The sequence below is a fragment of the Desmodus rotundus genome, chromosome 2, assembly GCF_022682495.2.
Source record: "Desmodus rotundus isolate HL8 chromosome 2, HLdesRot8A.1, whole genome shotgun sequence".
In the NCBI taxonomy this organism is placed as follows: domain Eukaryota; kingdom Metazoa; phylum Chordata; class Mammalia; order Chiroptera; family Phyllostomidae; genus Desmodus; species Desmodus rotundus.
Window position 1 is genome coordinate 13268714 of NC_071388.1, and position 25194 is coordinate 13293907.

Sequence of the window (25194 nt, forward strand, 5' to 3'; positions counted from 1 at the left end):
TTTAGTTACAAATTCATTAAGTCGGAAGAAAAAAACAATACATTATCACCCCAAATGCTAACTTCAGTTGAAAAAAGAAAGGCCTCAAAAGAACTCTGGGGTGATTCTTAATTTCAATAAGGTATGTTGATAATACAAAAGGTGGTAAATTCGGATAACACCAACCTTTCCTCTGTGCACTCCGGCTTCTCTGTTCCATCAATCTCAATTTCTATCAGCTCCTCCGCTTCTCTTTTTGTCATGGTTGAAGTATTTCAAAAGCTCAGCCCTGTAAGAGTTAAATTTTAAGACATTTTGAAATTATCTGCACAAACAAATGCTTCACAAGAAGTAGAGACTCAATTCAAATAAAAGCAGAGGGCAAGTAGAAGAGGAGGAAGTAATCTTCACAATTAAAGAAAATCCACAAATGATACTGATAAACCATAGTTTTTGTTAGATTGTGCTTATTGGCCTGACACGAATTCTTCTTCATTCTACTGGATTTATTGGGATTTCTTTTCAGCCAATCTTAGTAAATTAACTCAACTTACTTCAAAATCAAGTGAAAGGTTATGTCAACTACAGTATAGCAACTTCAGTAAGATTCAAACCTGGAGCTTAAAAAATCAACATGGAGATGAACCACAATTGTTCAGCTAAAAGCTGTACTTTATTAGGATTGTACTGGGGTTCAGAAAGCCTTACAACATGGACACAAACTAAACTTAACTTTAACTAAAAAGTCCAGAAAGGACGAGTGTTCCTTAAAATAGTTATATTTAATATTCTCTTTTGGAGTCACAGTTAAACTTGAGGATTTTCTTCTTCATTGGAACACATTATTAGTTTAGTGTAGGACAATTTTTCCGAATACTTATATGTAATATAAATCTATCTTTAACAATATATATTAAATACATGCAAAATACGTATTTAATATAAATATGTAAGTATAATCTGGGAGTACCTACCTGATCAACTGCACATTTTCTCAAACTAGAAAAAGAAACTTTTAAATACCAGAAGAAATTAAAAAACACTTTTGTTTTTAAAAATAAAGTCAGCAGTTAAGAAAACGTAAAGCACAGGTACTTTTGGGGGGGGGAGCAAGTGTGGAGAGATTAACAATTGGCGACCTTCCCCCCCACCAGATGAAGGTGTTCACTGTGTAATTTTGTTTTTCTACTTTCTTATAGATTTGAAGTCTTATATATAAAAGTTGGAGGAAAATAAGTAAATAGTTTTAATGTAGTATTCAGTCCCCCACATGCATTTATCGAGTAGCCTCAATATAGCGTCTAGCTCAGTATTTATTTTCTTCAAGACTATGCATCCCTCGCAATACATAGTCCTTTATAAGCAATCCAGGTAAAATGGACGTAAATCCACCTAGTGTCAGAATATGTCCTAAAATATATAATCTTGGAAAGTCTGGATCAAACCCATAGAGGGGTATTCCCTTTTCGTAGTTTGCAGAGTTGTTCAGTTTCTTCTGAAGCGTAAGATACACAGTACGAAGAACGTTATCACTGCCCAGTTTTTCACTTTGCTCCAGTGAGCCCTTCTAAATCTTCGCTCCTCCCACGCCCCAGGCTCACTGCGTTATTTCTAAATCACGACTCATTATCTTGCAATGCAGTATGAGGCAGTCTTCCCTGCCGTTAATCTAATCAAACTAGGGTCCCTAAATACAAACACGCGAAAACAGCTTATCTTCTTGCACACAACAAACTTAAAAAGTTGGCAAACTATATTAACCCATCGTTTCCCCCTCGTCTTAATGCCTCTTTTAAAAATAAACCCAATGGACTCTATATACATTAATAAATGGCTGTGATGCAACTATGGGGCAATTCTGGAAAAAACAACTGGATTTGAAGTGAGAGCGAATTGCTGAGTCGGCGAGACTAGTTTTAGTTTTGCATTGCCCTTTGAAATTCCGGAGCGTCAGGATCACAGCCTGACCGTGGACACTGAGGACCAAGGCGGACAGTCGACGAGAGCACAAGGAGAGAAAAGAACGGCGAAAGGTGACAGCAACAGCCCGGGCCCCGGGGGCGCGCGGCTTCCCAGAGTCCAGCGCCGCGCGCCCCCCGCCCCTTCCCTCCCCTCCCCGCACAGCCTCCCCGCCCCTCCCCACCCGGCTCCCTCAAGTCTCCACGAACGGAAATGGGAGTCACAGCGCCGGGGACCAGCGGAAACAAAACACAGAAGCGGCCGCGGGGGGGCCGCTTTGGGGAGAAGGCCCCGGAACGAAGCCGGCCCGCGCGGGCCCGCGCTCCCCTCCTCTCCGCGGCCACACTCACCCGCTCCGGAATCGACCCGGTCGCCCCGCCCGCGCTCCAGAGCCGGCAGAGAACAGCAGTGGCACGAGCTCCACGTGCAGCGTCTCTCCGGTAAAACCTGCAGCTCCCACGACTCGAAGTGTGAGGCCCCTGGGCCCTTCCCGCGGAATCGGCGCTTAGAAACTCCAAACCCCCTCCCGCCTCCCAGGCACCCTCGGGTCCAGGACTACAACTCCCAGCAGGTTGCGCGAAACGAACGCCCGAGGCAACGGAGGCTCACGAGGCACAAGGGAGCACAATGCCCCAGCCCGATTTGTTTTACACTCTTGTCACTTTGTCGGTACGTTCGTACATCTCAACGACCCAAGGAACAGGACTGCTGACTCCGGGAGGGAGGGACTGAACTAAGGGAAAGGCCTGTCCAAATGCGCATGCGTACACAGTAAGGTTTCCAGGAGGAGAAAAGAGATAAAATTAGGAGGACAAAAGATGGCGGAGGACTCGCTAGGGGACCCGGAAGCACTTACCCTCTACTTCCTCCTATTTGCCTTCTACCTCACCTAGAGCCGTCCGGTCGCAGACTGTCTCCGAAGACGCTTCCTGTCCGGTGAGTGCCGACCGACTGAAACGGCAGCCCATAATGCATTGCGATGGCGGGTAGGCGGGCGGGGGCGGAGCCAGGGCCGGAAGTAGAACGGTGGCGGCGGTGGTGGCTCTGGCAGCGCCGGACTGAGTGCAAGGTGAATGGGAGGGTAACCGGACTTGCTTGGCCTTTTGGAACGCCGATTCACAATTTGTTCACCGGGTTGGGCTGCCTATTATTTCTGCCCTTCTGAGAAAGCAGTTTTCTTGCCCGGGCACCTTCACGGCCTGGCCCGAGGTCTCTGCAGACCTCGGCGCTTTTAGGCCTTGAAGTTTGCCCTTGGCTCGATCTGTACAGCTTTGTTAATAACACCCGCCCTGAGGGCCAGCGCGGGTGGTGCGGATTGCAGGGACGCGGGGGGTTTCTTGGGTCCGCAGCCGGGCTGGGGCAACCCAAGGTCATGCTCGTGTGGCAGGTCTGCAGCCAGGCCTGCCCAACCTGCGCGTACGGGAAATTGTTCTGAACTATATAAAGCAGAACATGTACCATAAGAGGTAGAAGAGTGATAGCCAACTTAAAATTTTGCGGCCCATTTAAAAATGTCGATAGTGCTAAAACATGGTTAGGCAGAAGTGTTTTTACACTCTTACTGTCCTTGCACAACCCTACATCACAACAGCCCTAAGGAACCAGACGCTGCGTGGGGCGGAGGGGTGCTTGAACTAGCGGAGAGGCCAGAGCGCGCCTGCTAACACAAGGTTTCCTGGAGGGAGAAACGGTCCAGGTGGGCAGATTGCGGACTGACTTTAAGGATTTGCTTTGAAGAGGCACAGCGAAAGGACTGACCTTTTGGCTGGTCAGTCATCACTGTAAACAGGAGAACCATGCTGCTTCTGCTTCTGCACTTGCTGTACCCTTTTCTTGTTGCCTTTCCCAATCTCTTCTATGTCAAATCCCTATCACAGGGTCTGTGACAGTCCGTAGGACTGGAATAGAGAACACATCACAATTGGTATTTTGACACCTCTTTGGGTAATAGCATGTGTCTTCAGCAGGTCAGTGGACAGCCCACACTCACTATATATTTAATCAGTGATAAAAAATGAAAAGGGGGGTAAATAAAATGCCCGGTTTTGATAGATTATGTGTTCATTTTTTAAACAAGTTGAATTTGAGGGCCTTAAAGGACTTATGAAGGGATGTGAGCTGATGAATGTATAAGTTAGTAGTTCAGGAAAGAGAATAAAATTAGAGATGTGTTTTGGGAATCATTAGTACTTAGATGATAGAAATCGAAAAAATGAAAATGGATTTTACTCATGTTGCTGTAGGACTAAGATGATTTTTGCAATCAGAGCAAATTAACTGTGGGACTATGAACAATTTAATGACCATCCTTAGACATAGTTTTATTACCTGTAAAGGAGAGGTAAGAGCACCTTGCTTTAATTCTGAAGGGGAGTGCCTTAAGGGTGCAAGGAGAGACTATATGAGGTCTGTCTAGAAGATATCCATCCATGTCATATAGAGACATTTATTGAAGAAGATGCAAGAAACATTGTACATTGGACAATGAAGCCTCAGTCCCCTTCAAAGTAGGCACCTTGGGACCTCACACAGTTCTCCCAATTGCCATCAGCTGCCCTGTCATATTTTCCTGAATCTCATCAATGGTCTGAAATCTCTTCCCTTTCAAAGGTGATTTTAGTTTGGGGAAAAGCCAGAAGTTACAGGGCACCAAATCTGGGCGGTAGGGGGGCTGAGTCATCTGGGCGATGTGCTGTTTCACCAAAAAACTCTGCACAAGACGTGATGCATAAGCAGGTGCATTGTTGTGATGAAACTGGCAGTCACCAGTTGCCCATAGCTGTGGCCTTCTGAATCATCAAAATAGTTTCCATGGAGGAAAGTTCAAGTTTAATGCAAAATTTGATGCAGATTTTTTGCTGTACTTGCTCAGTCGTTTTGAATGCCAGGGCCACACAGTATCCTTGCTCACTCAACGGTGTTTGCCACCCCCACTGACTAGTCCTGTGAAGTCATTGTTCACGCATGCTCATTCCAGTCCACTCTCCTTGGCTGCCAGGTTACATAGATGTCGTGCAAACCATTCTTGTTATATTAACAATGGCTGGACTTTTTCTGGACACACCTTGTATATGAAAGTACTTGGCAAAATGCCTAGGGCTGAACAAACATTAGATAACCTTATTGCTGAGTGGTAAGCATGTCCTTAAGTTGCCAGAAAAGAATATATACATTGAGTTACATGATTTTAAAAATATGTTTACGTCCAGTCAGATTCTACTTCTGTATACATAAAATGGGAATGGTGATAAGTAGCAGCCTAAGGTCATTTGTTGTTTGCTTGGAGTCTTTTCTCATGTATTTTTCTCTGATGTGGTAGAGGAGTGGCATTTGAGGAATTCTTTAATTTCTTCAAATAGTGTGCTTTCACCCTGGCAGGGGAAGGGTGTTCTGTTGATTGTATAATTTCTTTTGGTAGTTTTTATATGCTATTCCAGGGCTTCTCCACCTTGCCACTGTTGATATTTTGGACCAGACAATTCTTTGTTGTGGGAAGGCTGTTGTTACAAGATGTTTGGTAGCATGCCTGGCCTTTACCCACGTGATGCCAGTGACACGCCATTAGGGACAACCAAAAATGTCTTTAGACATTGCCAAATACCCCACCCTGTTCGAGAACTGTGCTACTCTACTCTCCTATAGCTTAGTGCTTCTCAAACTCTCAGTGGTAAAGGACTCCCCACCCCAACCTTTGTGGATACTTTTGAAGAATACAGTAAAAATGAATTACCAGAAAAATTATATGAAAGACAAAACAATGAAGACATACAAAACACAAACAATAATTTTTTAATAAAGTTTAGCAGGCATAACAATATGCCAAATTGCTTGAAAGTTTCTAAATGCTTATTGCCAAGTTTTGTATTAACTCCAGACCAGTGACACAGTTTGGATACTACCGCTGGTCCACAGGCCAGACTTTGAACAGCGGTGTGTAACTCACTGGGGCCAGTGTCAGTGTGACGGTGGTTATTGTTGTTGTCGTTGTTAGTGGTAGGTAATTTGCCGGGGGAGGAATCGTGGTTGCATTAGCACGTCAGGTTCAGAGATTGAACCAGGCTGTATTGAGGTGCGACTCTCGTCATCGGCCCAGCACACACTCTGCTACGCCCTTTCACTGTGGTGGAATCACCCTTTCTTAATCCCACGGAGTTTCTCCGAGCGTGTCTGGCCTGCATATCTGTTCCTTTTCTTTTGGAATTCCCATTTTCATATATTTGTCATAGTTTGGAATTTTTTGCCTTTGGTCTTTCAAGACACTAAATGAGGTCTCAGCTGACCTCATCCCCTAATGTATCTACTGAAGTTTTTATTTAGAAAATTATGTCTCTGAGCTTCAACAAGTCTGAGGACTTGCAAGTCTTCAAGTCTTTATTTTTAAAAATCAGACTTTCATCTCCTTTACAAATTCTAACTCATTAATTAAGATGTGCTGCATGATTTTCTCTCTTTGTTGGTAGGTTTCCTTGCGGGTTCTTTTGGACTTAGATTTGCAGTTGTAACAGGCAGAGCAGGTTCTCCCTCTGTGGGTCTGTGGAGTAGAAACTTCCAGGTCGTCAGTCCTGACTGAGGCAACTGTCTCCAGGGTCCCTGCCCAGCTCCCTTTTGAAGGGTCTGGGTTGTTCTTTTCCTGCTGGGGGCGGGCAGTTTTCTAACAACCTAGCTGACTATTTCCCCAGATCCAAGGCTGCGTTCATGGAGAAGAAACGCCCCACCCATGGTCCACGCTCTTTCTGCGTGTGACTGTGGTGGAGCTGCAACAGGCCTGAGTTCCTAACCGCTTCTAGGTCGCAGGGCCTTTGGGTTTAAGTAGTGAAACTTGCAGCGGGCAGGGGATGGCGGTATGGAGCTGGGGTCAGATGACTGTCGGCATTGACTCGGTTCTGGTGTGCTGTAAGTTCTGTAGCAGTAAAGAGAATTAGATTTCCACTACATGATATTTAGAGGTATTCTACACTTGTATACGCAGTAAAGCATATTAACATTCTGGTGCTTGTTTGCAGTCACAGAATCACCATGATTCTTCAGAGGCTCTCCAGGTTCTCCTCGGCCGTCCAGTCTGCAGTCTCAGTCTATTTGAGGAGGAACATTGGTGTAACAGCGGTGGCATTTAAGGAACTTGATCCCGTACAGAAACTCTTCGTGGACAAGATTAGAGAATACAGAACTAAGCGACAGTAAGTGGGTAGATAATCAACCATGATGTGAATACAAATAATCAAAGTGTGTAAGTTTTGAGGTGGTAATAAAATTACTTGGTGTTTCAAAGTGTCTAAGACCTTCACTGAGCTGATCCCTGGCGTAGAGGTTCATTCGTGTGCCAAAAGAAGGAGACAAGATCCAGTCCCAAATTTATCTTTCTTACGTGGGTTCCAAGGGAGAATCCCGTTAAATTGTTATTTTAGATATGTCCTTATTCTAATGTCATTTGTTAAAAACTAGAGTCAATTTGTAGAGGTATGCAGGATCCTGGAAGTCATTAAGGAATATACAGTAGTTCCCCTTTATCTGTGGTTTCACTTTCTGGGTGTTCAGTTACCTCTGGTCAACCAGGGTTCAAAAATATTAAATGGAAAATTCCAGAAATAATTCCTAAGTTTTAAATTGCATGTCATTCTGAGTGGCATGAAGAAATCTGTCACTGTCTTGCTCTGTCCGGCCTGGGATGTGAATCCCCCCTTCGTTCAGTGTATCTGTGCTGGATTCGCTACCTGCCAGTTAGTCCCTTTGTAGCTGTCTTCCTTATTGCATCAGTTATCAGAGAGACCACGTTGACATGACTTTTCTTAAAGTATATTGTTATGATTATTCCATTTTATTGTCATTGTTGATCCTTACATCATGATTTCAGGGAAACGTATAAAAACAGCATTTTTCCTTTAATTTTTTTTATTCTTACATATTTCTGGGAATATCCAAAGGCAGAAGACTCTGAAATGGTGTAAAGTAGGTCCAGGAAAAACATGATTACAGTACCACACAGTTTTGGAGATGAATAATGGCCTTAGTCGTCATCAAGTTCAACCCACAAATCTTTGCAAAAGTGGTATACATCAGTTCCTAGTTCCTTTTTTTAGAAAGATTTTACTTATTTCTAGAGAGAGGGGAAGGGAAGGAGAAAGAGAGGGGGAGAAACAGCAATGTGTGGTTGCCTCTTGTGCATCCCCAACTGGGAACCCAACCGACAGCCCAGGCATGTGCCCCCATTGGTAATCAAACTGGTGATCCTTTGGTTTGCAGGCTGGCACTCAGTCCACTGAGCAATACCAGCCAGGGCCCAGTTACATTTTGTAAAAATTTAGTTGTCTACCATGTGCAAAGCAGTGGGCCATGAATTGTGATGGGCCACAAAGAAAGAAACCACACTGCATTTACACAATATCCTTAATATTGCTGAGGGTAGAGTGTTTGTAAGCAAGTAAATATACTATAAGGTCAAATGGACTAGATGTTGACTGAGATAGTGGCACATTCAGTGTTTGGGGAGTTCCTAGGAAAGTTATGCTTCTTTCCAGCTGGAGGCATTTTAGAAGGTGTCTTAGAAAAGTGGAGGTTTTATCTGGGATTTGAAGGTAATGTTGGAGGTCATCCATCCCTCTTGAGAATTTCATGGTCAGCTATGTGTAATCGTCCCATTTGAAAAAAAAGTGAAGAATTTACTCACATGATTTTGCTTATAGTGTGAAAGGGTTCTCAGACCCACAAAAGGCCTCCCAGCAGGGGTCTACCTGAGGTTACGAACACCTGGTGTGAAGAGTGGAGAGATAAATGGGGGTGGTGGGAGGATGTCTTTTAGGATAAAAGCGTGGTGTGAGCTAAGGTATGAAAACTAGAAAGCATATTTAGGAAATTGTGTGATGCTATAGCCCAAGACTGCAGGGTATGAAGAGCGTAGGGAGCAGTAAGGGTAGAATGGAGTTAGAATGAGGGATTATCAAAGTCCTTGATTATAGACCAGACAATTAAAATATTATATGAAAGGCATTTATGAGAAATGTGTTTGAACAGGACGGTGAGGTGGAACAAGATTGGTCTGTATTAGGAAGATAATTTTAATCACGGTGTACTGGGAAAATTGGGATGAGAAAAGAGGGAAGATAGATATGTTAGAAAAACGTAGTAAGATGCCCTGGCTGCTGTGGCTCAGTGGTTTGAGTGCTGGCCTGTGGCCTGAAAGGTCGCCGCCGATTAGATTCCTGGTTGGGGCACGTGCCTGGGTTGCAGGCCAGGTCCCCATTTGGGGGCGTGTAAGAGGTAACTAATCTATATGGCTCTCACACAAGTTTCTCTCCCTTTCTTCCTTCTTTCCCTGCTCTCTAAATAAATAAATAAATAAAATCTTAAAAGAAGAAAAATGTTACAATCTAAGCATTGGTTGATGAGAATCTTGTCTTTACAGCAGTGGGGAAGTAAAAGTGACAGGTCAAAGCACTGAGAGTTTTGAGGCTGGGCCGCTAACAAGGTCTGTTGTTACTGGAACTAAGGAGGGAGAGGGTGACGGTATGAAAATGAAGACAATATTAGAAACTTACAACCTTATTCATGGTGTCCCCATCTCATATATGAGAAAACTAAGGCTAAAAATTAAGAATTTGCCTAAAATCACACTGTTCAGTAAGCAGGTGTACAGGATGGTGGGGAACTGGACTGTCTTCCGTCCAGAGTGTTATGGCATCGTAGTATTAACGCTGTTTGCACTTTAACTGCCCTTAAAAGCTTGTCCAATAAGAAGGCCGTGCTTAGGTAGACTCTGAACCTACGGGGCCTGGTTCATTTGTTGGTGCAGACCGCAGCGTGGAGTGTTCTGAGCGTGCGTGCTGGGCTGGGGTCCAGCTCTGCCGCTTATTAACCTCTGTGCCTCAGGTTCCTCACTGTAAGATGGGGGTGATAATAACTATCAGTATCACAGGATGTTTGAGAGATTAAGTGCTTCAATAAATTAGCATGCCTGGTGTTTTCTTTTTAAGTAAAATAAATAAATCTCCCTTGAATTTCTGCTCTAACCCTGTCACCATCTAGAGTAAGTAGCTGGGCATCATATAGTCAGTTGAGGAGTTAGAGTATGTGCAGCCCCTTTACATCACAAGTGTACACATTAAAGTTTAACAGCCTCCACCTAGCAGTAACCAGTCTGTTGGTGAGACCGGCTGGATCTTCTCAAAGCAGTTTCTAAAACTTGTGGATCCCAGAGCTGGAAAACCATCCACCAGAGTGTGCGGTTGAGGGTTCCATCAAGAACTGCATTGTGTATGTATTTTAGTAAATATTCACATATGACTGTTTAAATTCTAATTAATTATAACTAAGCTTAAATAAAAATTGTTTCTCAGTCACTTAGCCACATTTCTAGTGCTCAGTAGTGGCTGGTGGCTACCATATTAGACAGCAGAGATATAGAGCATTTCTATCATCACAGAAAGTTTTAGTAAGTTCTAAAATTAGAGCCCTCTCGTGCCTTGGCTGGTGTGGCTCAGGGGATTGAGTGCCAACCTGTGTGTGAACCAAGGGGTCGCTGGTTCGATTTAGTAAGACCCTATGCCTTTATTATAGGCATGCGTGAACATACTACCTTGATGGAATTTTCACTCGTAAATTTTTTGTTGTTCATTGACAGGCAGGCAGTAACATTATGACAAACACAGAAGAGTTTGTGCGCAGAATTAGGTAAATGTAATTGGCCTCGTTGCCAGTCCATGGTGCTATGTTTACTTTCCCAAAGCGCATCTCTAATTTTGTCATTTTATTGCTTAGCAAATAAAATACAAACTCCCAGGCTTAACATTTCAGGCTTCCCGTGATCTGGGTCCTGCTGGCTTTCCACCTAAACTGCTTAGTAGTCCCACGTAAAGCCAGTGCTTTATCTCCGCCACATCTTTCTTTTCAGTCTTAAATGTCTCAAATTAAAACCTGACCCAAATGCATGATTTCTCACAAACGCCACTTTTTTAAATGAAATTTCTTTTCTGATTAGCTTAGCAAAAGTGCTCTCTCCTCAACTCGAGTAGCTTTTTGTTAAACCATGCCTTTGAAACTATCACATAACTCCCTTACGCATAAATATTTATGAACACGTTATTTTTTTCTTCTAAATGGCAGAACCTCTCGGGGCAGGACATGATTTTGGATTTGTAAACTGGTGCATAAAATGGGTTTTCATGTGCTCATGTACAGGTCGTCCGGAGGACCTGTTGACACTGGCCCGGAATACCAGCAGGATTTGGAGCGGGAGCTGTTTAAGCTTAAGCAAATGTATGGTAAAGCAGACATGAACGCGTTCCCTGACTTCAAATTTGAAGGTAAGTTCTTTAGTCACGGATTCGTTCTTGTGGAGATCGTTTTAGGGGGAAAATATGTGTACCTATTTGGGTATTTGAGAGGGTACCTGTCAGTTAGACATGGATTTAGTAGGCCAGGGGTGTGTGCTTGGGAGCCTCCGGGCTGAATGTTTGCCGTGGGTGTAGGAGATCAGGGAACGTACCGCTTAAACGATGGGGCTCTGAAATCAAGTGCCCTTGCTCTTGAACCCTGAAAATGTCACTCAGGAACTGTGTGACCTCAGGTAGATGGCCGGTACCTGTTTCCCACCTACATTAGGGGAGAATTATATCTTTCCCATGTGGTTCTTTTAATTAAATGATATATGTACAGCCAATTAGTAGCCTGGCTCATAGTAAATGCTGAATAAATTTTTGGCAGTTGTTACATTTCCATACAGATGTTTAGAGACAGTGGATATTCACTAAAAACAATCAGAAGATGGATGAGTTAAATATTGAAGCCTCCTCAATAAGGCATTTCATTGCAGCATGGCTAAGCTTAAACCATTTTTTCCTCTTCTTAGATCCCAAATTCGAAGTCATCGATAAACCCCCGTCCTGAAGAAACGTAAAATTTATCTGGTAATTTTCCCTCGATAAGTTGTGCCACTGATCAGAAATACCAGAATAAACGTACATTTCAACAACCGTCGGGTGTTCTTTAATTGTGATTCCAAATAAATTATTTGATGTTGGGTGTACGCTTGAGTGCTTTGGATTCTATGTTTTAGCATGGTTTTTAAATCTTCTCGTTTGGTTATAACAAAGCAGATGGAGAACTTGGATGAATTGGTACAACTTGCTTGTAACCTGCGAGACTCCTTGCTGCGTGCAGGGTATCCTTCCCACTGCGGAGACTTACTGCCCGAGGGGAGCCCCCCTGACCGAAGGAATGGCTGTTGCAGAGGGATGCTACACTAGAATGTAGAGAAACAGTTTCTCAATTCTTTATCGCAGGCCTTTCAGGAAACTCGGGGGTCACTTTGAGTATCCTCTGTGTTTTAATTTCCATCTGCTCCGATAGTAAATGCACTTATCGCAGTAACCCGGGTCCCTCCTCTGCCCTCAGGGTTAGTGGTCGCCGTCTGTTGCAGTGCTGTGCAGACGGGGGGAAAGCTGAGGGCCAGTGGAGAGGGCTCCAACAAAGGAAAGTCCTCGTAAAGATCAAACTGTGGTGCGGTTTTGCCCAAGTGATGGAGCCTCCAGCAGCCAGGCGCTGGGTGAGTGGCAGAGCAGGCACGTCAAAATCTCAGTGACTGTAGAGAGCCCTCGCGATGTAAAACAAGGGAAAACAGCTGTGCCTTTTCATATCTGACAGTCCTTCTGACTTGTGTCAATAAATACAGGTCCTAATAAGCCTTTAAAGGTTTTCTTTAAAAATGTGAAGTCAAAAACAGCCTTCGCTATGGGTTTAGTTCACTTCAGAAAAGGAATAGATTTGTACTTTGCCATGCCATGCTGAGGAATTTGTTTTTCAAAAGATCCACAAATATTTCCTAGTGGTATTAATAGGAAGAGAGTCTAATTTTCAAATGAAGCTAAGCAATGACAGTTCAGTTGAACTACTGTTACTTGAGTAACAGTAGGCATTGAAACATAAGGCGATGTTTAATTATGGCTCTCTTTAAAGGGAGTCAAGGAAGCCTGGTGCTCAGGTCCTTTCTCCGGCCTCCCCTGCATCAGTCTTTCCCGCCACCCAGGCAGACAGGCAGCCTGGGGTCAGCAGCGCCAGTCTCAGGAAAGAAGGGCTGTCCCCTTCAGCACATGCTTCACCTCCTTGTCCTTTTCCCTCCCTCCCCTACGCAGTCGAGTTGGATTTTACCTTTTATAATCTCACACTTAGTTTTTTTTTTATATACAGTCTTTTTATATGTCTTGCAACTAATTGGAGTTTGCCTGAACATCCCAATCTCTTCACTCACTGTGTAAACAGAAGGACTCTATTTGTGAATGACGGCAAGAATACTGCCAAAAGCACCCTGCTCCTGTGCCCTGCATCACGGGACCACACATTTATAGTACGTGTTGCCAGGGCAGTGCTCTCTTTTCCAGCTGAATGCTGTCGTGGTGCTCTGACGCGTGGCTGTTATCTGAGGCCTCGCCTCCCTCCCAGCCCCTCCCTCTTCCTGGTGAGCCTGCCCCAACTCTGCAAACTCCAGCCTTTACCCGTCACTTCAGCACTGGTGCCTTCTCAGCCTGCACTTACCGTTTGGGACCACCTTGTATGTTTATAGCAGATGACCTCAACCTTTTAAGCTTTTAGCTGTTTAAAATGGCTTTTTCTCCCCCATGGCAGGTGTTACGGGCTAAATAGTGTCCTAAACTTCACTGAAGCCGAAACTCCTAGAACCTCAAAATGTGATTATATTTGGAGATAAGATTAAGTTAAAATGAGGCCACTAGGGTGGGACAGAATCCCGTCTGACTTCTGTCTTTAGAAGAAGAGCAGACTGGAATTGAAGGATGCAGAGAGCTGGAGAGGGCATGTGTCTGTTACCCAGTCATCCCGTGCTGCCTTTAGTAACAGCCAACAAGGGCTTCCGACTGAGGCTGTCTGTGCTTATTTACAGTAATTTAGTGTCGGACTTGTTTGTTTGTTTTTAGGTGTCACTGTTTCTGATTTTTGCTGCTCGTGCTGTTGCAGGCCTGTAAGCGCTAGCTTTCAAGGATGCCTACTGGATCACAGGAAACATCCTTGACCTAAGAAATCATGGGAAAACGGGTGCTTCATTGCCCCTGATGCTTTCCTTGATATCTTTTTTCCAACTCTTGCCCTGCTCAAAGAACTATTTCCTTCTTGGCAGGTGCCGTCAACTTTTGGAAGTGATTTTCTGTAAAATTCTCTTTATTTGTGTTAGGGGTAAGCTGGAGAATCAAACTCAGTTTTGACAAACTCATTCTCACACGATTTGGACAGTCCATTCTGTCTTTCCCTTCCGCCCCGTTGCCAATCCATCCATACACACTTCAGTGTTCCTGGACTTGTGTGTTGGGGTGAGGGGAGATGACGGGTACTGATTGCAGGGTAGCAGCACTGTCTTCATGAACATTGAAGGGAGTGTTTGTACCCAAATTAAGGTGTTCTTTAGAAAGGAGTGTGTTTGTCTTCAGTTTTCAGGTAACAGAAAAAGTCCCAGTCAACATTCTGTTACATGAGTATATGTTTACGTATAAGACTTTCCTAATTGTCTTCAATGTATGTAATTCTAATTTAGAAAAAGATTTCTTAACCTATAGTGATTTCAGTATAATTCATGGTAGTGGAATATTCGGAAGGAAAGTGAGTCCGAGAACAAAAAGTTAAATGGCAGGGGCAACATAAGAAATCCAACTAACAGTTCTATGATCTAACAGATCATAGAACTTCTCAAATTTTTACCACCTTTAAGAAGCACTTAAAAATGAGGAAAAAAATGAAAAAAAAGTAAAAGCACTTAAAAAGTACATTCAATGTTGAAAACAAAAATGGAAGTTTAAAACCGTTTCTGAGAAAGTTAAACAGGTCCTTTCTTGACAAAAGTATTCACTTGTTTTTTTTATTTGTTTTTAGACAGAGGAAGGGAGGGGAAGAGAGGGAGAGAAACATCAATGTGTGGTTGCCTCTCAAGCGCCCCCTACTGGTGTATACAACCCAGGCATGTGCCCTGACTGGGAATTGAACTGGCAACCCTTTGGTTCACAGTCCAGCGCTCAATCCACTAAGCCACACCAGCCAGGGTATAGTCACTTGTTTTGAGAGCATTTTCTTAGAAAGTAGAAAGATATTTCATATTCTAGTATGTCTTAATTAGTACATTAAAAAAAACTTGGTCAAATAAAAGTATGGCATATATTTAAAAGTAATATTAAAGAGAAAGTATCAACAAATAAGAATTATGGTTTACCTGGAATTTCCTGACCAGTTATTACTACTAAAAGTGTCTCAATCCCTTATAGAACAAGAAACATAGGATGGAAAATGAAATTTTAAAACTTGAAAATTGGAAAAAATATGTGGTCTTTTAAAGAACTATGGGGAAATGGATACCCAAGTAACTAAAGAGTAGGACAAGAACATAATTTCTGTCCAGGCTTGATTCATGCAGCAATAATTTGTGTAACTTTGTGTAATAAAATAAAAGTGATTATAATAACTGTAGAATACAATGTTTTCTTAATATTCTAACTAAATCTTTAGAGAAATTTTATTAGTAAGTATTCTTTAAATTGCCCTTTCACTGAGCATTTACTAGATACTGACTACACATTAGATACTGTTAAATACTTTGGGGCTTATAAAGATGTATAAACCATTCTTTTTTCCCAAAGTGCTTTCGGATAGTCAGTGGTGCCAGATATGTGCATACGTAACTATTATAAGATAAAAACCAAGTGACATAAGAAAATCAAGTGCCATGAAAATTTGCAGAAGCTACTTCTGGCAGGGAAATGAGGGAGTGCTTCACAGAGAAGGTGGAATTTGAGAAGTCCCTTAATGTCTTTACTTGCATTTGATGGGTGTACACGGCAACCAAAGGGAAATAGTACAACAGATGGATTGTGACCCTAAGACAAGATGTGTATATGTGGGGGTGGGGAGGGCCTTGAGTTCCAGGCAAAGGCATTTAGTCTCCAGGAATGGACTATGCAAAGAAAGAGTGAAAGGTTTTAGCAAGGGGAAGGGAGAAAAGGGAGAAGGGAGTTGACATTGTTGAAGAGAGTGATGCACCCTCTCCTCCCCAACCCCCACCCAACAATCAGGTACCGGAGCAATTGGTGAAGCAATGCTGTGATCCCATGGGGTGTGAAGCTGTAGCCTCCTGGTGAAGCAAACAGGCTCATGCTCCCCAGTTTATTAAGCTCAATGTCTAATTCCCTTTGCTCCTTTTTCTCATTAATAATTAGCCAACTACCTACGGTAACAAGTCTAGGGAAGGCTAGATGGGCCAGAGATTACTGAGGTTGGTAAGGTAGAAGAGAATTATAAATGTAAATGTAAGGGGGAGGTGAGGTACAAGAAAATTCAAAAATGTAAAAGAAGGAATGTTGGGGGCAGGGAAAAAGACATCTCTATGTGAGACATCCTGCATCAGGTGGACCTGGGTCATGCAGCCCCTGATTCCTCACTTAGCTCTCTGAACGTGGCAGTCATTGACCCTTGTTCTCAGTTTCCTCACCTGTAAAATAGGACGTAGCCCACTTTACATTGTTGAGATGAAGGACATTTTACATACCCTCTCCTCCATCCACCCCCACCTCTGACATATATAAAGTGTTTGATAAATAGTTGTGGCTTTTTATTTTCAGGGATTTTCCTTTCCAGTGTTTGAGAGGTTGGCAGGCATCCAGACTGAGATGATGAGATTCTAAACTCAGGAAGCTAAAGAACTAGCCTTATAACTACAGATGGTAAGAGGGTGTAGTTTCCTGGGCTTTATTGAACAATAGCTGGATGACTCTTCCCCTGTACTGTTAAATGGGGCTAAAAAGTTTAAGAAGTTCAGCTATTTTTGTTAATGTAGGCTCTCATAAAACAAAACCATGCGTGAGATGAAGGAAGTTTCTTTGCAAAGATGTACTGAAAAACAACCAATTGTTCCAGATTTAGTTATGTTAAACCCTCAACTAAAAATAAGCCCAGTTACAACAGCAACAATAGTAATTAAAACAAAACAAAACTTGCTATTAACGATTCTAGAGCCCTCATCCTTACGTAACACAATTTGCCTGCAGGAAATAAAATCAAAGTGCTCTAAGAATTACAATGGGGTTTTACCAATTGTCAGTGTTCAAGTCCCTCAAGTAAATCTGTTGGAAACACAAGCCCAGACATAGGTGGATATACTTTCAACAATTGGAAAATGAGTGCTCAGTACTATAGCCCTTGCGTGGAAGAAAACATTCACACAGTTCTTACTTAGCTGCATACAATAGTTTAAGGTAATGTATAATATGTATTTGAGAAAGTGTTAGATGTTAACACTGTACAAGGTGAATCCTCTAGCCTCTACAGCTTAGAAGTTTTTCATCTATTAGTAAAACTAAAGTACTACATATTTCCACCCCCCCCAAATGGATTTGTGCCGTTAAATTGAAGAAGTTGATCTTGTATACAGGTAGGTAAGCCTGAAGAGGCACCTCTGAGACTCACACGGTCCGTTGGCACTTGGCAATGCAAGAAAGCATTTCCCAAACTAAAGCAAATGAAAGCGTGGGGAACACTTGGCCTAATTTCTTACGAAAACTTATAGATAGGGTTGTTTTTTTGTTAGTGCTTTGCCATCAGGAGTTGGGAAACTGTGTGTGTGGGCCCGATCATCTCTGCCTGCTGTGTTTGTAAACAAAGCCGCACTGGAACACAAACATGGCCGTTTGTGTATTGCCGTCCATGGCTGCTTTCATGTGACAATGGCAGAGTTGATTAGTTATAACAGGGACCATATGCCTTGTGTTACTTAAAACCCCTACCTGGCACTTTACAGGAAGTGTTTGAAGGAGATTGATGAGAAGCCTTGAATGCCACAAACAAGTGGGGGGTGGGGGCAATCTGACTATAGGGGTCTTCCCAGGGACCTGGTGTCCAGGCAGGTGCTGGACACTCAGTGAGTGCTTAATCCACTTGTGCAGTGAATACCAAGCATTTGCTTTACTTACTGGGCAAAGGAATTGACTCCTTTCAAAGCAGCTTAACCATGATCAAAGTTGTTAAAAGTGGCAAGTGACCTTTCACCCAGATTTGCCCAGAACCCTAGCCATATTTTATTATTATGAATTAATCAAAACAAATTATAATTATGCTTTTAACATAACCTAACTGCTCTTACTATTAAATGAATTGTTGGAATTTTCACTTTGTAGCACTAGCTGGAGGCCCTTGTGATTAATCAGTTGAGAAACCAGTTGATTAGACCCATATTTCATGTCAGCCACCATTTCTCTTGTGCTCCCTGGATGCCAGGTTCAGGGAGCCATAGTGAACTCTTTGAACGCCTTTTACTTGTCAGACAAACACCTCTCCCCTCCTATCCCTGGCTTTGTGGTTATCAGGATTGGCAATCCACTGACCATAAGAGCAAGGGACTCAGCCCAGACCAAAATTTCCCTGCACGATTTTTAGAGACAGATGTGAAGTCACCATCCCACAGGGAAAGGTGCCCGCAGGGTTCTGTGTGGAGGCTCCAGTGGCAAGCTCTGATGTCAAGGTCACTGGTCCTCTGCAAAGGGGCTTTAGGGGAAGGAACTAGTGACAAGCAGGTGTGGGGATGAAATACGACGCTTGGGTTTGGGTTTGACTCGCAGACTGAACTCTGGTCACGAGGTATTTTCCTTCATGTTGCTTTTGGTTCTCAGAAATGAAGGTAAACAGTACAAACCCTTGGGTGTAAGACTCATTCCCACTACCTCCCTTCTGTGGATAAATGAGCAGCAGACTAAGGATTATATTCGGGGAGAAAAGAGGATTCTGGTGGAAATGAGACCAGAGTTCCCTTTGGCATCTGTCAGAGTATTTCTGAACCTTCTAAGTCAGACTCTTGCAGAGAGGGTGCGAGCAGGTTATGTTTGCATGCTCTGTGGATTAATTTCACAAACAATATATATTTTAGTAACTTCATCTACAAGTTTGGACATTTGACATTTAACAAACCCCAGAATATTAGAACATATTTTGATTATTTTAACTTAGTCCAGACAGAAGAAGCCAGACTGTATTTTAGGGAGTGACAGAACCATTTTTTTTCTTTTAAATAGTTTATTATTTTTTCAATTAAAGTTGATATACAATATATTAGTTTCAGGTGAGCAGCATAATGATTAAACATTTATATAACTTATGTATGATCATAATATTAGTAACTATACTCCCTATGTTGTACTTTACATCCCCATGACTACTTTGTAACTACCAATTTGTACTTCTCAATGCCTTCCCCTTTTCACTGGCAACCAGCAAAATGTTCTCTATATCTACATCTATCAGTTTGCTTCTGTTTTGTTTCCTTTGTTTTTTAAGATTCCACATAGAAGTAAACTCACATAGTATTTGTCGTTCTCTGTCTGACTTATTTCACTCATCACAATACCCTCTAGCTCCATCCATGTTGTGTGAGATGGGCAAGATTTCATTCTTTTTTATGTCTGACTCATATTTCACTGTACATGTGTGCCATTTCTTTATCCATTCATCTACTGATGGGCACTTAGGTTGCTTCCACATCTTGGCTATTGCAACGAATGCTGCAGTGAACGTATGGACACACGTCTTTTCAAATTAGTGGTGTCTTCGGATAAATACCCAGAAGAGGAATTGCTGGGTTCTTTGTCTCGTTATATATAGCCTCTGTCTGAAAGTCTATTTTGTCTGGTGTACACAAGCTTTTTTGTGTTGTTGTTTCTATTTTCATGAAATGTCTTTTTCCATCCCTTTACTTTTCGTCTGTGTGTGTCTTCTGACCTAAAGTGAGAAATTTGTAGACAGCATATGCAAGGGGCTTGTTTTCTTTTTCATTCAGCCACCCTGTGTCTTTGGATTGGAATATTTAACCCATTTACATTTAAAGTAATTGTTGATAGTTATTGCCATTTTATGATCCATATTTTTATTTCTTCTTTTCCTCCTTTCTCTTCTTTATTTTTCCTCTTCCTCTTGTCCTTCTCCTCCTCCTCCTTCTCCTCCCCCTCCTTCTTCTCCTGCCCTCCTCCTTCTCCTTCTCCTTCTCCTAGTCCCTCTAACATTTCTGTAGTACTGGTTTGGTGGTGATAACTTTTAACTCTTAACCTTTAACTTTTTCTTGTCTGAGAAGCTCTATCTGTCCTTCCATTCTAAATAATAGCTTTGCTGGGTAGACTAATCTTGGTTGTAGTTCCTTGCTTTTCACCACTTAGAGTATTTCGTTCCAATCCCTTCTGACCTTCAAAGTTTCTGTTGACAAATCAGCTGACAGTCCCTTGTAGAAAACTAACTGCTTTTCTTTTGCTGCTTTTAAGATTCTCTCTTTGTCTTTACCTTTTTTAATTATGATGTGTCTTGGTGGGGTCCTCTTTCGTTTATCTTGTTTGAGACTCTCTACACTTCCTTGGCTTGTATGTCTATTCCCTTCACCAGCTTGGGGAAGTCTTTTGTTATTATTGTTTCAAATAGATTTCAATTTCTTACTCTCTCTCTTCTCCTTCCAGTACCCCTATCATGCGAATGTTGGTACACTTGATGTTGTCCCAGAGCTCCCTTAAACTAGCCTCATTTTCTTGGATTCTTTTTTCTTTTTGCTGTTATGATTGGGCATTTTCTGGTTCCTTATCTTCCAAATCACTGATTCAGTCTTCTGCTTCATCCAATTTATTTTTGATTCCCCCTAATGTATTCATTTTGGTTATTGTAGTCTTCATTCCTGACTGGTTCTTCATGTTTTCTATCACCATTTTCATGTTTCTTATCTTTTTGTTAAAGTTCTCACTGAGATCACTGAGCATTCTTATAACCAGTGTTTTGAACCCTGCATCAGGTAGATTGTTTGTCTCCATTTTGTTTAGTTCTTTTTCTGGAGTTTTGTTCTGCACTTTCATTTGGCATTTGATTCTTTGTCTCTTCATTTTGGCTGCCTCCATGTGTTTGTTTCTATGTATTAGGTAGAGCTACTAGGACTCCCAGTCTTGACAGAGTGGCCTTACGTAATAGGTCTCCTGTAGGGACCAGTGGTGCAACCTCCCTAGTCACTTGAGCCAGGTGCTCCAGGTGTGTCCCTTGTGTGGAATTTATGTGCCTTCCTGTTGTAGTTGAGGGATTGCTGTTGGCATGTCAATGTGAGGGATCGATTGGTTGTGAGGACTGACTGACTGTGACTACAGTGGAGGAGCTGCTGTGCACAGGCTGACCATACGCAGCAGGATTTGCTTTAGCAGGGGTCTGGTGTCTGCCAAGGCTGTCCACTGAGTGCATTGTTTGTGGAGGTGGTTGGGGGTGATCTGGTGGGGTTGGAAGCTGGCCACTGGGTGTGCTGGTTCAGGGCCACTTGGCGTGAGCTACAGGATGATCTGTAGAGGATTGCCACTTTGCTGGGCTTGGAGATGCCTGGGAGAGGCTAAGCTACGTGCTGAGGTTGGCTGTCACTAGTACTGGGCTTGGGGTTGCTTAGCAAGAGGCACGGGGCATGCCAAGACCAGCATGTCTGGGGTTTGTGAATCTTTGAGAAATTTTAGGAAAGTTTGCACCATGAGCCAAGACAGGCTATTTGTATGGAAAAGCCACTGGAAGTGGCTTGGTTGGGCCCAAAAGTTGGGTGGCCTGGTCTCGAAATCACCCGGGCAAGGTGAACAGTGATAGCCAGGTTGATGGAGACTCAGATATGCCTGTCAGCTCTGTGGTGGGGAGGGCTAAGCAAAGGAATAATGGCCTCTGCCCACACTTCTGTCTGGGAGAAAGGTGCCCTTCCAGCTCTTGCCCTGATGCCAGACTACTCAGTTTCCGTATGTCCTTCAGCGCTGCTGACCCGCACTGGAGCGCAGAGTGAGTGAGTCCTACCTAGTAAGTGCATGTGTAGGCTTTTAAGAGGAATGCCTGGGACTCTAAGAAGCTCTTTGTCTCACTCAGCCACAATCCCTGCTGGTTTTCACAGCCAGGAGTTACGGGGGCTTGTCTTCCTGGCACTGGAACCTTGAGCTCGTTGCCTGGTGTGGGGCTGTGACCCCTTGCTCCTCAGCGGGGACCTCTGTAGATGAGACATCCCCCCCGATTTTTAACTGCCACATATGGGTGTGGGACCAGCCCATCCTGCATCTCTGCCTCTCCTTCCACTCTGAAGTAGTTTCTGTACATCCTTACTTATAGGACTTCTGTTCAGGTGGTTTTCAATGGTGGTGGTTCTGTACTTGAGTTGTAATTTTGATGTGGTTGTGGGAGGAGGCAAGTACAGCATTTACTTACTCTGCCATCTTGACTGGAAGCCCAGAACTATTTGTTTAAAATAACAATTTCAAGTTATTTAGTGTTTATAAAAATTTTAATGAAATACCAATTTCATCTCCTTATGTACCTCTTTGCAAATGTAAGACAAAGCAGAGTTTTATAATCTTTAAATAACTTGTGTAACAACTGTGGTATTGGTGTTTCTCAAAGGGGAATTCTTTTAAATTATAAAGGATTTTGAGTGCTTGAAATCCTATGAAAAGAAAGAAAAAGCAAGTTTAAATATACTGTATTAACTTACGTTTAAAGAAATATATAAACCCTATGAGTATTGAGCTACATCCACTCTAAGAATCTTACAGGTACAAACCAGCATATGTTGAATTAAATCTATCTTATGGGGAATTAAATAATTAAATACTAGGAGACAGGGTCTTTTAAAATGTGCCTAAAGAGTAAAGAATTAGGAGTGGGAATTAAAGCTGGAGCATTTTTGTGTTTGCTAGGTGCATCCTAGAGCAGCTAGTGGATGGAGGTCAGGGCAGCCGCTAAGCATCCTCCAGTGCGTGGGACAGCCCTCCCAAAACTCAGAATTATGTGAAATTGTTAAGGCTTCATTATATACGCATTGTAAGAAAATGTCGATAGTGCCAAGGTTGAGAAACCCTGTTCCAGGGCAAAACTAGAATTGGATGAGAGCAACTGAGCGGGAGACAAAGAAAAAGTAAAAGGCATTTGTTTTTCCAACTCAGCCACAAGGTGTCACTTCCTGCTTGGTGGGATGAGAGTATTTTACTCCACACTCAAAAAATGTTTTCCACAAATGGTAGGAACAGATATGGAATGTTACATATTGCTTGTGGGCCAGTTAAAGAATAATATGCTTTCAGCATAGTAAACTACAAAGCAAAATGACTTCTGTGACTGACAGGCTCTGGAGTGGACAATCTGAAACATTTTTGATATAAACTCTACAGAGCAGTTCGTGGGTGTTCAACATTAGTGTCCACCAGAATGACTTATGTGTTTTAAATACTGACGTTCAAGCCCCAGCCCACGCTCCAGTGGGAGGAAATCGAAGACAATACTGAGGAATTCAGAGGACCAGTGCTCCATTTCTCAAGAAACGGTTCAGGCTTCTGAAAACATTGGAAACCTCCCTCCCCGAACTGCATTTCTGAAAAATAATCTAGAAAGTCGAATTTCTAGCCAAAGAGCTGCAATATCTGATCAATGTGTTTACTGCTTCACTGTATTTACAAATGCAGAAGTACACCAGGCCCACATATCTAAATTATGTTCCCTTAGCCATCTCAGTTAGAGAACTGCATCATTTCAAGGATTTCTGAGCTGTTTCTTTAAGCAATAGCAGAGGATATTCTATATTCTTTAAATTTCTAAGTGCTTTAACTAACCAAAGGAGCGTCCTGGGACCACAGATCTGCGGAAATGAGTTGCTTGGTCAAGCTGGCAAAATCGAGATGCCTGGTTCTCAGCTTTGCCACTATAATCCTGTGAAAACTAGTGTCTCAAATTCCTCACCTATACAATGGAGCTGATAATCTCAGCCCTAATGATACTAAGGACTGACCAATAATGGAAAACGTCACAAGAAAAAATAATGGTGTGGTAAAGCCTCCTTGCTCTGTAAGTGCCGGCAACTTTATCACGCCTCCGCAGACAGGGACGGAAGCTGACATTTATTTATTCAGCTCCTTCTAAAGGCCGGTGGCAGGCACTAGGACAAAGCATATTAAAAGTGAAAATCCATCACTTCCACACAGTTACTTCATGTCCTTGCCTTACCCCCTAAACAAGTCCATTCTATAAATATACTTTAAAAATACTCACATTTTCACTCATTGTCGTGGCTTTGGCTGCAGAACTGCTCTTCCTGTTTGTGGAATAAAAGAAACAACATTTATGACCCGATCACTTCCAATTCTGAAACACATACCCTTTCACTTAATGTTACCTGCATACATTTTCTCAACAGGAAGATGAACCTTTATCACAGCCAGGTGCAATAAAAAGCCAGAAATCCCCACTGAATGTCTTATATTTGTAGACCATATTCACGGAGAAAGCCGTGCAACAAAATATATCAGTGTGTGTGGGAAGCCCTGTATCTCGTGACCTAGGGCTAATATACTACAGATTTTTGTGGAATGAGCAAAACAGAGACTTACTAACTTTTAATGTATCGATTTAGTAACATTTAACATTTTGAAAGCTTGAGATTATAATCTCAAATTTCACTTTTTCCATGGAAAGAAAGATTTATGTGGTGACTATGGTTTTGAGCTGAACTGTGTCCCCCCAACCCCCCGCTGTCCCGATATCACATGTTGAGGTCCCAACCCCCAGGACCTCAGCATGTGACCATATTTGAAGAGAGGGTCTTTAAAGAAGTATTAAATTAAGATGAGGTGACCAGGGTGGCCCTAATCCAGTATGACTGGTGTCCTCACGAGAAGAGGAAATTCAGACACACACAGACAGAGGGAAGATGATGTGCAGACACAGGAAGAAGGCCATCTGTCAGCCATGGAGCAACGCCTGGGACAGATCCCTCCCCGCCTCACAGCCCTCAGAAAGAACCAGTTCTGCTAACACTTTGATCCTGGACTTTCAGTCTCTAGAACTGGAGGAAAACACATTTCTGAGGTTGAAGCCACGCAGTTGGTGGCACTTTGTTACAGCAGCCCTAGCAAACACATGCAGCATCCAATTCATTCATCAACCAATCCCGAGGGCCATGGACTAGACAAATGGGAGATGTGTGTAGGAATAAAGGTAGTGCCCCGAACACCACTTCCTGGGTTAATAGAGACACTGTGATTGAAGAGAGGACCTACCCCCGCCCCACAGCAATGCCAGCCTTTTCCCATGTATGAGATGATGCCTCTCCTCTGCTCAAAACCCTCCGATTACTTTCCATCTCACTCACTAAAAGTGGAAATCCTCACAGATGCCTTGGGCGGCATGGGGGTGGCTATACCATCAGGCTCACCCTCCTTTCTGAACTCCCCCTCTTTGCCACCGCTAGTCCTGCGAACT

General features: G+C 42.8%; 3 protein-coding genes across 7 annotated transcripts in view; 1 reads left to right on the forward strand and 2 right to left on the reverse strand.

Annotated features, from left to right (window-relative positions):
- GABPA (GA binding protein transcription factor subunit alpha) overlaps positions 1–2900 on the reverse strand; it is a 33195-nt gene extending 30295 nt beyond the window's left edge. The window contains exons 1-2 of one of the 3 annotated variants that reach the window (XM_045196882.3): positions 2795–2900; positions 166–268 (exon numbers count right to left, since the gene is read on the reverse strand). In XM_045196882.3, the coding sequence (XP_045052817.1) occupies positions 166–242 (77 nt within the window). In that variant the 5' untranslated portion in view covers positions 243–268; positions 2795–2900. Of the gene's footprint in view, positions 1–165; positions 269–953; positions 2086–2288; positions 2673–2794 lie in introns of those variants that run through there. The other 2 variants (XM_024562669.4, XM_024562677.4) reach the window with 2 other exon arrangements.
- On the forward strand, positions 2741–11903 carry ATP5PF (ATP synthase peripheral stalk subunit F6). Of its 2 annotated transcripts, none has more exons than XM_024562699.4 (4): positions 2741–2874; positions 6942–7115; positions 11110–11234; positions 11780–11903. In XM_024562699.4, the coding sequence occupies exons 2-4, from the start codon at positions 6955–6957 to the stop codon at positions 11815–11817; spliced, it is 324 nt and encodes a 107-aa protein (XP_024418467.1). In that variant the 5' UTR covers positions 2741–2874; positions 6942–6954; the 3' UTR covers positions 11818–11903. The 2 variants fall into 2 exon arrangements, with proteins under 2 accessions (XP_024418467.1, XP_024418458.1); XM_024562690.4 differs by lacking the exon at positions 2741–2874 and adding an exon at positions 2879–3007.
- Positions 11904–19913: 8010 nt separating this feature from the next.
- Positions 19914–25194, reverse strand: part of JAM2 (junctional adhesion molecule 2) — a 52038-nt gene continuing 46757 nt past the window's right edge. For both annotated transcript variants that reach the window (XM_024560102.3, XM_045196906.3), the window contains 2 exons: positions 23986–24028; positions 19914–22387 (listed from right to left, as the gene is read on the reverse strand). In XM_024560102.3, coding sequence (XP_024415870.1) covers positions 22355–22387; positions 23986–24028 — 76 coding nt within the window. In that variant the 3' untranslated portion in view covers positions 19914–22354. The remainder of the gene's footprint in view (positions 22388–23985; positions 24029–25194) is intronic.

Bases quoted from the DNA above. Each gene is read 5' to 3' on its own strand.
- ATP5PF (XM_024562699.4), top strand. From the start codon at position 6,955: ATGATTCTTCAGAGGCTCTCCAGGTTCTCCTCGGCCGTCCAGTCTGCA. The intron at 7,116-11,109 runs GTAAGTGGGTAG...GCTCATGTACAG, and splicing joins GAATACAGAACTAAGCGACA to GTCGTCCGGAGGACCTGTTG. The intron at 11,235-11,779 runs GTAAGTTCTTTA...TCCTCTTCTTAG, and splicing joins CCCTGACTTCAAATTTGAAG to ATCCCAAATTCGAAGTCATC.